The sequence below is a fragment of the Austrofundulus limnaeus genome, unplaced genomic scaffold (assembly GCF_001266775.1).
Source record: "Austrofundulus limnaeus strain Quisiro unplaced genomic scaffold, Austrofundulus_limnaeus-1.0 Scaffold6, whole genome shotgun sequence".
Taxonomy (NCBI): domain Eukaryota; kingdom Metazoa; phylum Chordata; class Actinopteri; order Cyprinodontiformes; family Rivulidae; genus Austrofundulus; species Austrofundulus limnaeus.
The window spans coordinates 5,537,153-5,551,898 of NW_013952408.1; the positions used below are offsets into that span (position 1 = coordinate 5,537,153).

Sequence of the window (14,746 nt, forward strand, 5' to 3'; positions counted from 1 at the left end):
TATATATATATACACACACATTCCCATATTACATTCTTTGTTAGGGAAAAATTAACAGGCATTATGTTCCCTTGCTGAAAAGCTAATGCATGGAAAGGTCCTTTAACCTAAAAAGATTAGCTTTTATGAAGCCACCATTTCATTTACTGACATTCTCGTTTGTCTTTAGACCATAAATAAATTCTGTTAAGTACAACCACTAATTTGATTTTGCTTGTGGCTGTATTAGATCAGTGAGAGCATTTCTCCTGCGTGGTTGATTTGTGGACACATTAGGGCCACTCGGTAAACAAGAATAGCAGACAAATAGCAAGGTCATTGACAGACACTCGTGAATAGGCTTTGATTAAATGATGTGCAGTAAAATTTTACTCGCAATAATCCGTCACAGCAACAAATTCATCTGACCTATAGTCTATAAGACTCCTTGCATGTCACCACAACAGTGTCAGGAAGTTTCAGTTACTGGGATGTTGGAAGCAGTTTCTATCAATCGTCTGGGTTCAAGACTGGAGTGGTGGATTTGTTGTCTTAAGTTCCTGGCAATTCTCTATAAGAACGAGTAGATTCAGGGTCATGTCAGAACCAGCAGCAGAGCCAAACAAAATGAATGCATTTGATGAGAGCTGATGCAGTGTAGAACATCACTTTCATGAACAATGCTTTTGTCACTCAGACTTGCTATCTGTAGGCGTACGTTGATAAGCCACGTCGGTTTGGTCTGCTTGAGTTGCCAAAGGGGAACAGAGGCAGCTTAGCAAGGATGACTTCCCTTTTTTGCTCTGATTTGATGCAGCCTCTGTGTGGAAAAGGTTGGTGGTAGATCTTAAAATACATTGTGCAGGACTGCTACAATGTATGGTTTCACAAAAAAGACATGAAACTATCACAAGATGTTATTCATCCTACAATATAATAGCCTTTTTTACCCACTGTTTGAGCAGCTGTTTCATAAACAAGTTATACAGAAATGTTTTCAATCCCAAAACACTAATGACTATTCCAGATAGGTGCAATGTCTGTACACCTATTTAAGAATGAAACAATGCATTAGCATCTTTATGTCCACGATTCACTGTAGCAGCCATGCTACAGTGAATCATCTCCCATTAGAGTGGTTGTTTTATATACTGTTATTAATAGAAACAATGTTTGAATACATTTACTTTATACACTCAGATGAAGGGCCAATAAAATATTGAAGCAAGAGTCTTCTTTTTTTATCTAGTGACCATAAAAAATGAGTTACCCGGTGCTGTATCAGTGAGAAAGAAGGAAAAATAGTGTTTGAACTGTAAATTATAGATGAAAGTAGGTTTTGGTCTATGAATTAGACTCTAATGGGTGTATGCTTATTTGGACATTTGTGGTTTAGCTTGAGATTTTTCAAATATGCAGTTCTTTATGCTTGTAGCTGGTTCTTATTGAGATTTTATATCATGCCCTACAACATTTGCAAATGGAAAGAATATATGCACTGCAAAAACCTTCTATAATTTAACTTGAATTCAGTGTGGAGAATATCTAATGATCAATTACACTCAACTAGGTAGTGTTTGAGGTAATTATTGTGGTAACCACAATCAATGCCTGGTCAAGTACAAGGTGTGGCACGTTGATCCCAAGACTAGAATTTATACTAATTCTGTCTCATGAGACTCCTTTATTCTTCTTTGAAGCCTGTGCAAATGACTAGGCATAAAATGTTCTTGATGGAGCTGGATTTATTCAAATCAAAGCTGTCAAGGCTTGAAATAAACAACTCTGAGAAAGAAGGCTGCCCTTCGATGTCACTTAGAAAAGACGGCTTGATGTCTGGTTGCTTGCTGTACATTATTTGGCAGCATATTGAATTTGTTTACAAGTGTTTTTCCCCTTACCCAGTCTGTGAGCACAGAAAACAGGTCTGGAGAAATCTTCAGCCTGTGGACTCTGCTTGCCTGTTGCAGAGTTGCATAAAGAGACGGTTGATTGCATAGTGGGTTTATCTCTTTATGAGCTCCTATAGCGAAACGCTGCAGGAAAATTGGTTCTACCACGATCAAAGAGCAGATACTGCGAGGGTGAGGGATGAAAAAGTGAAAAAGCTGTCTGTATTTATGCTTTCTCTATCCTCATCTCTCCGTTTCTCCTCTTAATCTTTTGCACGTTATGTTTCTGGTTTCAAGACAAGAATCATCAAACTACCATTTTGTCTTTCTTCTTCTAACTGAAACTGTTCTTGTAATCATCCATCTAGACTATTTTATGCATCTAAAACCTTTTTTTTTACTTACTCGACTTGTCTTTTTTCTGATGAGGGCCATAAAGAGCAAATAGAGTCTGTATCATTTCCTGCCATTAAGATCTTGTAGTAATGTTAAGTACCACTGATATACTGTGATGATCAACATTCAGAAGACATTACCCAAATCAAAAACAACAGTTCTGTCTTCTGCAAAGCTCACTGAGCCCTTTGGTTGTTCTAGAACTCTCTTTGCGAGCCGACATGTCTAACTGCCCCTCCCCACTGGGCTGCCCGACCCACTTCTCAGGCTCCCCGGGAATGAAGATCTACATTGACCCCTTCACCTACGAGGACCCCAATGAAGCTGTTCGAGAATTTGCCAAAGAGATTGACGTCTCCACTGTCAAGATAGAGGAGGTCATTGGTGCAGGTACGGCCGGAAGATGTCTTTACAAATTATCATCTTTTATGTGCACTTCAGTGTTTTTATTTTGTGTCATGCTTTAGGGTTATTCGGTATTCCTGTGTTTTAGGCATTTCTGTGTGTTGTATGTGCAGGGCACATCTGTAGACAATAAAGTTCAGCCTGTATCTGTATAGGGTCATAAAGCCAACCCTCTAAGCGGCTACATCAGATGGGTAACATGTCAAGTCAAGCCTATGTCAAGTGCACCAGAAGTATATGGGGCAGCTACCCTGGGACCTAACAGCATTATACGTATATAGTTCAAGTATTTCAGCCCATTTCATGTGCTTTTATGATTTTAGATCTCCCTGAGTTGGTTTTGCTCTAAAAATATTTGGCTTGCTTTAAACATTTGCTTTAGCTATACATGCAAAACATTTTCCTTTGTAACCTAATATTGATTATTAAAATGTATTTTTATAATGCTAATTTAAGTAAAGAGCTTCAAAGCAACTTGTTACTAAGAGTTTGTCACGTCTATTCTTCTATAACATGCCCCTTTTTTCCCCAAGTGATTTTTTTTTTTACAGTCAAGTGGGCATGCTGTTTGTTCATACAGATGCAAACATAGTGGTTGTGTTACTGGCCCAGTAATAGCTCCTGAACCCTGGCCTGCACAGCAAGCTAGGCGTGAGAAAGTGAGTAAGATAGGATGGAGATAAGGATGCAAGGAGACTAACTAATTATGGATTTCCATTTTTGTTGGGTTCGCTGTATGGTTTCTCCGCAGGTCAGCAGGGCTGTGATAATTAATCAAATGAGTGCCAGAAGATTACCAAATAATGCTCGGCTGGTGGGATGGGTGACTACTATGAATCAGAGAGGCCTTAAAATACACTACATGACTTTCTGTTTCACAAAGGACTAGAAATATCTGATGAACACACACACAAAAAAAGAACTCATCTGATCATAATGAATGAAATCGTTGTTGCAGGTTTGGTACTGATGATTTTTTGGTTTTAAAAACCACTGTACTTCTTTGTTTTAAACCAGGCGAGTTTGGAGAAGTGTACAAGGGCCGTTTGAAGCTCCCCGGCAAGAGGGAGATCTATGTGGCCATCAAGACCTTGAAGGCTGGCTATGTGGAGAAGCAGAGGCGAGACTTTCTGTCCGAAGCATCAATCATGGGCCAGTTTGACCATCCAAACATTATCCGTTTGGAGGGTGTAGTCACAAAGAGCCGACCTGTCATGATTGTCACAGAATTCATGGAGAATGGTGCCCTCGACTCATTCCTCCGGGTGAGTGACTTTTTTTAAACAACCTACAGACAGTTGGATATGGTAATTGGATGAAACTATTGTGTAATGTTGAAGTCAGTTTTTAAACGCTTAAAGGGGAAATATCATGTAAAATCAACTTTTTGAGTTTTATATCATGTTATAATGTTATACTCTCATAAAAAAAAACATGCCCAAAGCCTTGCTTTGACTCATGCATGCATGTTTGAGAAAATGTTTGTGCCCTTTTGGGACATGCTCCTCCTCTGGGATGTGTCTTTAAGCCGAGCTTCCTCATGGCAGAGTCCCCACCCCCGACTTCGGCAGGCTACGTGCAGAAATGGGCGTGACCGAAGTGGTTGGACATTCTTAAAGAGACAGAGACCTATTTCAAGGTGTTTAGAAACTGTCAAGATGAGAATTAAATTGTTTTGGTTTTTTTTTTAAACAAATATATAGCTCTTTCATAAGCTGAAAATGTGACATAGTTACTTTATTTTAGTATAAAATTGAAATATAGGCTTGGAAAGCACATAATATTACCCCTTAAAAATAAGTTGGTATTAAAAGTATTCTCATACCAAATGAAATGAGCTTTTGTTAACCTGAGAATATATTCAGTGACAATGAACATTCTTTCAATCACTCTTAAATTGGAAATATCTACATTAGCCAAATTTATCAGCTTTTAATTTCTGTAATAGCACTTAGATCTAATAATAGACTCTTCACTCTTTCTTTTATAGTCAGGATTGAGGAGACATTCAGCCTAATCAATATTCAGCTCGCTTTTTTTCTTCCTCAATCTCATGGATTGGCGCTCTATTCCACTTTGATCTATGGTGGGTTTAAATGGGCTCTTTGAAGTTGGCTTTGCTAACCGCCACATCCGACTTGTGTTTCCATCGATCTCTCTTACCCTCTTATTTGTTACTTTGTTTCAAGGGTTCAAAGCTTGCTCTTGAGAGCATTTACACAGAACTAGGGGTACCACAAGAGGATGTTAGAAAGATGGAGGAATTCATGCCAGAATGCCACAATGCTCAAACACCTACAGTGAAGAAGATGAACTTCATGAATTAATTTTTCTATCTCACACAAGCAGATTTATCCTCTGGACATTAGGAGGATTACATGTGACGGAAAGACAACTTCAAAATGTTATTTTTGCCATGTAGAGTATAACCAACAAACTGTTAGTAGAGGGAAAAAATTATCACTTAATTTCCAAATCAACTTCCTGTTCAGAGGATGTCCTCTCATCAGACCTTTTTTTAAATATTGATCATGTGTCTATCATGATATATATTGTTCCTGCTTTATCCCCCAGCCCTGTAACGCATGTTATACTGTTGTCTCCTTAGACAAAGCTGGATAAATTTATAATAATTTCATTGCCACTAATTCCTTTTTGCTACTATTAATAGCCTAGCAAAGGATTTATGTTAAATCTGTCAAAGACAACATTAAACAACAATTTTCATTTTTTTATCTGTCTTTCAGCAAAATGATGGTCAGTTCACAGTAATCCAACTGGTAGGAATGTTACGTGGGATCTCAGCAGGGATGAAATATCTCTCAGAAATGAATTATGTTCACCGAGACCTAGCTGCACGGAACATTCTTGTCAACAGCAACTTGGTGTGTAAAGTTTCCGACTTTGGTCTGTCACGCTATTTACAAGAAGACACATCTGACCCCAGTTATACCAGCTCTCTGGTGAGTACTGCTTTTTTTGTTGCTGCTTTGTTGGTTTGTTTGTTTCCTTCAGTTCTAGGGATAAACTCATTGACTGATGAGATGGCTATGGTATGAAGATTTAGGGCGAACTTTACTGACACAAACAGCAATTTAAAAACTCCATCAAGACCATCACCTATCAGTCTTTGAAGTTTTGACATTGACACCATCTCGTTCTTTTTAAAGCCCTTTCACCTTTTCAGAGCCTTTCATTTTGTATGAGCTGTCACTGTCTTTTTCTTCAAGTCCCTTTCTCTTCTTTCCTATACTCTGCATGTCACGGACCAGAGGTCTGTCACATCTTCATTAGTCTGGAGACAAGCCTCCTCTGGGAAGGCTCCTCTCTCTTTGGCATGCCCAAAGTGCAGAGAAACCAAAGGGCATTGCAGCCTCTCAAAATGACATCTCCCCCCCAACCCCCCTTCCCCTCTCATTCCTCATTCGTTATTACTGGGGCATCATGGGAGGCTTTGGCTCCTCATTAACTCCTCCACACTACAGATCTGTAATTATTAGCAGCCATCGTTAGTTCATCGTTTGCCTCTCCTCTTCCTAATTCAAAACACACTTTTACACCCTCACAAACACATGGCCCAGGTCATTAGGATGTTAGACATGCCTCTGGTTGTATGGGTGGTTTTGAGAGTCTGTGTGCACATGAGCATGTAAGAGTTCTGTGTCTGTGTGTGCACATGTTGTTGTTTATTGCTTAGAACTCACGTTTCCCTCTGCACTGGCAGGATTGGCTCTTACATCTGTTATGGATAGTAAAAGTTCAGAGTAACGTACAAGAACAATATAAAAATGCATTGCGTCAGACCCCATCAGCTAAATATAGCTAAATTATAAAAGTAATAATACTTGTTGACACCTTGTATTTTTTTATTACGTATAGAACTATCAGAATGTCATTTTTCTAAAATATTCTTAAATCAGTTATATATTATTTTTGCAGCATCTGGACCTCATGCCATCTAGAAACATTCTATCGACTTTACAGGAAAAGTTTCTTGTGGCAAGATCATGAGTCCATATAAGGAGAAGCAGAGACGTCATTTAAAATTTGCTCTTAGCGTTTGAAAATTTTCCATCATTTTCAATTTCCATGAGATATTAAATTATTTATTTGAAACATTTATTTAAATAAAACATTTATTTAATGGGCACCATGTGAGAACTAGTCCAAGCAGGGGGAAAAGTATTTCCTGGAGCTGTTAAAATCTTTTATACATCTAAATTGAATTGTACTTATCAAATGGAGAAAGGAAACCACTATTTTAATCTTCATGAATGAGCTACATTTTCTGAAGGGTTTAATTATCCATTGTGAGAAATCTATACAGTAACGATAATGTGTAACTAAAGCTGCCAGATAGATGTTAAAAAATAGAGAGCACAATCCCAGGATGTGAAACTGTGTGAAGTGAGTAAAAAAAGTAAAGTATATAACAACCAACTTAACCACTTGTATAACCCCTGTACGTCTGGGACATGTGTAAAACTCAAAGTCCACTGGTCACCTGCAAAATGACAACATTCCACTAGTAGATGGAGGTGTACAAAGTTCAAAAGTAGTCAGCAGCTGGATACCTTTACTGTGTAAACTCCCATTTCACTACATTTTTGCCAGCTCCTTTTTCTGCAGTCCAGTTGTACTAGGAAGTGGGAATACCCCACTTACAAGGCTTATATTTAAACTGGAACGCCCCTCCAGTGGGAATTCACTGTTCGAAAGTGGGATAGTCCATAATTCAAGACAGCAGCTACTCACCATAACTCATGAGTAAGAAAAACTCTCTTAGTTTTACTTTTAATAGTATTTATGCATTATTAATTTTACATTTAGTTTGTTGTATACATAGTAATCTTCAGTATTTATAAGAGGACATCTTAAAACACTGTTTCTATGCAGGAAATACCATGTAGAGCTCAGTCATTGTTTGTGAATGGGGCTTAGTCATAGCAGTGAGACAAGGAATGTGATGTCTCATGTTTAGTCAAAGTTAAACACAAATTCATGTGGCCCTCAGTGAAAACGAGTGACACCCCTGGAAGTGGCCACGTAAGTGCAGTACTTTGAAGGAAACATGCTTATGTAATCTTCTKTTGTGTGGTCTCTGCAATTTGCAAAAATAACAAAAAAGAAAAGTTATGATAATTCACATACAGAAATCTTAAAGTTGAAATTGACTTTTAATACTTGTRCATTTATTTGCAGTACCTGTTGTTTTACTCAACTTTGTCCTGTAATTCACCTGATTTCTTTTATGTTTCTTTATTATTTTTTTCTTGAGTTGACTGCCTCTGGTGGCACCACACAACAGTTCTTAACAGAGTTACCTTGGAACTGAAAGTTTAACTTGTTTTCTGAAATCGCCTTGGGGTTTTAAATGATTCTCTCTATACAATGAGRACGTACAGAACTGTGGTGGTGCATTATAGCTTATGCATAAATATGAATAAGATCTGAATATATTACGCTAGAAAAAGGGGACCTATTTCAGGATAAGCTTCAGAGATAATATAACACGCAAAACCTTGAGATCAAAAGCGGTCCGGTATTCTGTGAGGCACTGCTACCCAGGTATGAGAAGAGACTGCTCAAAATAAAATTGCCTTTATTTGAGTGTGAAAATGACTAAATTGCAATAAAAAYATTGTACTGCTTTTTTATTTTTATTTTTTGCTTTTACTTTTGGATGACCTTCTACAATAAAGAGTCTTTTTATGATTAGTGCAAAACCATGTGATGCCAGCCCGACTGGCAGAAGGTGGTTGCCAAGGTGTGATCAGCAGCAGTGTCATAGGAGACAGAGGAGATTTGACCTTACACTGGGGTGACTGAAAGCTAATTGCTCCCTAGGAATAGTCCGCTTTGTATGCTTGACCCCTGTGGCTAAACCTTGCTGAATGGGTATTATTTAGCAACAAAGAGGAGCAGCACCTCTGTTGTCTGTGCTGCTGAGGAGGCTAATAAAACAGGGCTTAAAGGATTGGATTATAGATTGTGGTCAGTATTTTGATGTTGTTTATTGTGACCTCTACAAAGTCAACAAAAAGGACAGTTCAGAAAGACCCAGCTGATTTGTCTGCAGACGTACAGAACACACATGAAACGAGCCCTATAGGGAGAGTTGTAGTCCTGTTTTGTAATTAAACAGTGCATGTCCTTTGCCCTTCACTTCACAGACTCGTTGGCTATGACCTGACGCTCACCAATCAGCGAGCAAGACTTGCACTGCAGACAAGGACAACAGAATAGGGAAATTAAATTGCACTGACAGGCAGTGATTTACATAGTCACCAACTCCCTCTTCTAGCAAAATTAATCACCTCTTTCCCTCAGCTGCTTTTCTAATTTTTGTCTGCAATTCTGGGCACACCAATTACAGTGCCTGTGGTGTGATGGTGGATCCATGGTTGGGAGGACATGCTGGTAATTGCATTAACCCTGGATGTGGGTTGACTCTGGAGCAATGTTGTGGAGTTTAAGACAGAAGGAGGCTGTCCTCCCTCTCTGCTGGCTGCTCACCAAAGTCATGATTAATTAGTTTTACAAAACAATACTTGAACTGCACTGGTCTTGCTAAGGTGCTGTTTGTTAATTATTGTAAAATCTGCAGCCGCTGTGTGTTTCTACTCACCTTTTTTATTTTATTATTTTATTTATTTGCTTGTGTTGCAGCGCTTTGTTTTTTGTTTTTTTTTTTACTTAACTGCAATTTTTAAAAAGTAACTTATTGGTGCACCTCAAACCCTTGTGGGATTTGAGGGAATCTGTAAACTCAGAGAAACCTTTCAGATTTCCAGTTTTCTTCATGACTCCATTCATGGAAGCAGGTTTCAGTTTTGATATGCAGTTATCTCATGTATTATTTTCTCTGCAGTTTACTTTTTAAAGTTTAAAAACAACAAAGATGCATCAGAATAGTCCACTCAGTGTAAATGAAATAAGTAACGTTTTTGTGCTGTTGTTCAACTGTGAGTGAAAATCAGAGGCTAAATATACACCTGCTATAAAAAATAGGGGATTTTATCAAAAGTGGAAAGCTCTAAGTAGGTCAGCTCACTAGTTCCCATCTCCAGATGTGTTTTGAGTGACCAACTGTGATTGGATCTTACTTCATTTTATACCATRCTAAACATGTAAATTATATCTGTTTAGAAAATCAAATGCATTAMTTTTGTAGACTGTAGGCAACAAGGCACCTCCCAGAACTGATATGATCTAAATTAACTGTAAACATTATGCAAAGGATTTCAGTTGAGCAGGTGGTCCTTCAGGCCCCGGTTGCAGCTCATGCACAGAGCCTGAAGAGCCTGGCCATATGCTGCTCGGATCACCTCAGAGGGTGTCCTGACTGATCTCAAAGCAATCCTCTGAGCAYCTGGGATATATTACCACCTGCAGGGTTCTACTTGTGATCGCATCTCCCAAGACTTGCAGTATATTAGTGCCAGATGTGTTCGGACCAGCAATTCGGGCATGATCACAAAGGTTTATTGCACATTTTGTGTCAAAGCAAGTCATGAATGTGATGTGCAAGCACAGTATGTCAAGCACAGGTGCTTAGCCCATAACCCACTTACTGAAGCGTCATGCCCACAAGGCAACAGTAAAGAGGGCCAGGTTTCGGGAAGATTTTCTGCTTGTGTCTCAGCTGATGATGTGAAAAAGGCTGCCAGTGCCATGCATGTCATGAAATTCCTACTTTACTTTATGATGTGACCAAGTGGGCACCATGTGGATAGAAGTGTGTGTTTTGTCTATGTCCCTGGGCATACATAGGCACACACATACTGTATGCTCCCTGGTGTGTTTTTGTGTGTTCTTGTGTCGTTGAAGCTGAGAGGGGCTGAAAGGTGGGGTCACACAAAGCCAGTAACAAAGCTCATCCATCAAAATCCCTGTGACCCAAGTGACATTCTTTCAGCTCCGCTCCAGCGCTCACACTATGTGGACTGGCCTGTTGTTTCTGTCATTTGTCTGTTTTCTATTAGCATCCCCATTCCTGCTCTCACCGGCTTCAAACCCACTCATCTTTTAGACTTGCTTACTTACGTGCAGTAAAATATTTATGTCCTCAAAGTAAAGGAGGGAGATTCTCAAAATAAACTAGGAGTGAAATGGGAACACGTCTGCATGCATCAGGTCAAAAGGTGACTGAGGCACTTTTCTTTTATGCATAACATTCGTCTCTGTATTTGTCTTGCCATGCACGTTTGTCCCCCGTGTCTGATTTAATTGTTTTGCTCTAGTAACTTGTCACCTTCAGCTTCCTTCACACTTTGTAAACTGTTCATCAAATTGTCGGGTAGCGCTTTCAGAAGAGAAAAGTAGAAATGTTCACTCTCTCCTACCCAGGTCTGAAACTTCCCTTCGCRAGTAACAGTCAGCAGTGACAAGAGAAAACAAACTGCAAATCRTAGGCTTCCCACTTCAAAAAATATTGATTTTATGTCTTAATTTTCATTATATAAGTCTAATTTTATTCATCATAGATTGTGCGTAGTAGGTTTAAATCAGGTACTTTAAAATATCTATAATTAAGTTTGCAGTAGGTATGAAATAAATGTGGAGCAGTTATGGGTTTTGCTAAACAAATACACATGATACATAACTGGTTTCTTCATCTAAGAGTTCTTAGTTCACTAAAGAATGTGATTTACACCGCCTGTCATATTTACCAAAGTCAGTTTAACGAAGGCTTTGATTTGCCATCTGTGACTGACTGTATTTGCAGCTTTACAATGAAACAAATCATGCTCACATAATCCTGCTCACTAAATCAGAGGAAGAGATACCTGATCTGTGGATGAGCTTGTTTCTCATAAAGCTCTACTAAATACTGCAGTGTGACAAAGAAGAGATTTAGTCTGTTGGTTAGCCAAAGGTGACTCTTCACAAAGCTGTGAATTTCAAAATAAAAGACGTTGTTTTGAATTGCATCAGTACTGATGCCAACATCGACTGGAATAAAATATCTGTATTTATTGTGAGAACAGATAGTCGACTCAGTTATATAAGCCAAATGATGTGACTCCCGTCTTTTCACATTGTTCGATTTAAAAGTGAACTTTAATATAACCCACAGTAGGGCTGGGCGATATGGCAAAAAAAATGTTGATTACTTTTTCATATTGTCCGATCTCGATTAATCAATTTTTTTTTGTTAATCTAAAAGGTGACTGAAAAATAATTTAACAAATAGCTACATACATAAAACAATAACGGTTGTTATTTCACTTTCACTAATATAACAAATAGCTGTGGTTCAGTAGAACATTAATTTATTTTTCAAGGTATTTAAAAAGGTAATTACCAAGAAAAAAACATTTATGCGTAAATCATAGAATCTCACATTAATAAAGTTATCATTTTGTAAAATAAAGTTTTAGAAATGAATTTCACAGTAAATATGTCATAAAGAAGCATAAACCCTACAAACAGCAACAATTTATGCACACCTGCCAATTGAATAGGATCTAAGCTCATTACTTTTGTTATGGAAGGAACCCCCACCCCCTCCTGTTTATAGAGCTTTATCAAACAACAGACAACACTGTTTCATTTTTTTCTAAAAGAATATCTGATTCTGGACACACGCCAACATGTTGGATAACCTGCAGCTTCTGAGTGCTCAGGAGTTTACTGCGTCCCTCAGCTGCTGTTTGTGATGCGACTCAGACAAGAAGCGGTCTTCACGTCACGTCCAGCCCATCGTGTGTCGATAAAACTTACAGAAAAGTTCTTCTCCAGATAAATGAAGAGCTGCTGGGACATTGGTCTGTCCTAAACGTTACCCTAAGGCCACTTCATATTTCTGGAGGACACTTTTGTTTTAGTGAGCCGTGCATCGCGGTACTCCCCCCCCCCCCCCCCCCCCTCTCTCTCTCTCTGTCGGGAGGGGAGCTCTGCGTGCCTGTTAGCAGGGACCAACAGTGGCCAAAATACCTCAGAAACTCGCCCAAATAAGCGAACTCTGTTAGATTCAGCATTTAATACTGGATTATATTTTGTTTACTTAATTCTGCATTTCATTAGCAACTCATAAATGGAAGTGGAGCAGGAGAAGGTGGATTCTGATTGGCTGTTGTCGAGCACATTTCCGCCATGTTTGATCGAGTRAGAGGCTCACAGCTGATCACCGTGATCGACCTGAATTTTTTCTCGATCAATAATTGTGATCAAATAATCATCCAGCCCTAGTCCACAGAGAACTCTTTAGTTTTGTCATGTTGGAATCCAAAAATGTAAAATGGTACATCAAGAGGTTTAAATGTTGTTTTCAATCTCTAGGTAAATTATTTAAGTTTCACTCCATCAGCTATGTAGTTTTCAGTATATTTAGCTATAATACATTTATTRCACGTCATCTTTTTTTCCTACAATTTGTTCATTCAGCGCACAGAAATGTCTGTTAGAATAAAATGTTTGATTTTACACTTTTATTTTTTTTACCAATGGTCAGAGAACAAATTTAATTCAATTCCAGAACTCAAACATAAATGGATGTGCACTTTACCATGACCAACAATACACTGATTTTAGTTTTATATTGTTCTCATTATAGGGTTCCTTATAACTGACATTCCAGTAGYATTAGAGGGAAAATTGAGTCTATTCAGGTTTTGGTCCAGTTTGATAAGACTGTAAATATAATTGCCTATATCCACAWCCTGTGAAGATATTATGGGACCAAGGTCACTTTCTAATAAAATAACATAATAGAACAAGTAAGACAGATTACTAGCTGGGTTTATTTTATGATGGCAATAATTTTATAAGCCCATAATGTTAACAGCTATTATTAAGTACATATAATTCATTTTTTTACTTGACTAAATGCAGCTAATTGTGACTAATGTGGGCAATAAGGGAGGGGCAATTTATGAAAATAAATATTAAAATGATATTGAAAAGGTTCAGAAAACAACACTCACTGCACAATAGATATTAGCGTTCAAAACAACATTTTAAACAAATGTGTAAATAACTGAATGAAAAAATGTGTTTTATACATAAGTATAATAAAACCATGATACAAATCCGGCACATTCACTATTCCTTATCCTTATCCAGAGAACCATTAACAATGCAAACAATATAATGTTGCATCACATTAAGTCAAGTATTTTAAATTAGGGTATAACATGGCCTGTGTGTCATGAGTTAAGAAGGAGGTTTTTTTAAATATGAAAACAGGTTGAAATCAACTCTTGCTTAWATAAGAAAACAGTACCACCTGTGTAAATGTATTCATCTTTTCTTTCTCTATACACACTATRCTATATTCAAGGTCTCAAGAGATGGAGTTTACCACTGCTGACACTGAGCCAGAGAGGCAGTTGACACTGAACAGGTCGCCTGCGGTCCATTACAGATCCGGCACAGAGCTTTAGCATCACCAGTTAGAACTAGTGTTCAAGTCTTTCTGTKGGAAGAAACTAAAACACTCAGAAAAACTAAATTTGGCCAAGATTACTTATACACAAGCAGAACCCAACTGAGGTTTGCCAGGAACCTTTTGGCTCAAACACAGCAGTTGCACTTTCATACATGTCAAGTTGTATGGTTTGTCGGTGATTTACACAGATTTTCCACCATTTATGTAGGTATACAAACGTATACAGCAATCTCGCAGATTTTTTCATCTTTTACAGATTTTTTCAAAACCTCAGTTTCAAATTAATTTAACACACCAGAGCCTATAGGACTTTAAAAACAATAATAAATAACATAAAATCACCATCTTCTAACCCACTCTGCTGCTAGAAATAAGTCATTCTGTCCTCATTTCATTTCTAATATTGCTGCAGCCGACAGCACCCCCCCCCCCCCACACACACACACACACGAGTGATTAATGCTGTTTTTTGTATCAATTACGGATTTTGGAGCCTCATTATACAGATAAATGTCCGAAGGTGTTGACATGTATGTATTTTCCTTTGCTAAATTTGAATAATGTCAGAAGTATGAAGACTTTATTGTACAGTTCAATCAAATTACATCTGTTTTCTACCTCAACTACTATATGTATAAACTAAGGTCCATAATTAACAAATTAAGCCTGATATATATATATA

At 38.0% G+C, this 14,746-nt stretch overlaps 1 protein-coding gene across 3 annotated transcripts in view; it reads left to right on the top strand.

Annotated features, from left to right (window-relative positions):
- The window catches only part of ephb1 (EPH receptor B1), a 160,809-nt gene that overhangs the window by 131,550 nt on the left and 14,513 nt on the right, over positions 1-14,746 (top strand). For 2 of the 3 annotated variants that reach the window (XM_014032005.1, XM_014032013.1), the window contains exons 10-12: positions 2,469-2,657; positions 3,690-3,937; positions 5,420-5,635. In XM_014032005.1, coding sequence (XP_013887459.1) covers positions 2,469-2,657; positions 3,690-3,937; positions 5,420-5,635 — 653 coding nt within the window. The remainder of the gene's footprint in view (positions 1-2,468; positions 2,658-3,689; positions 3,938-5,419; positions 5,636-14,746) is intronic. The other variant, XM_014032021.1, reaches the window with a different exon arrangement.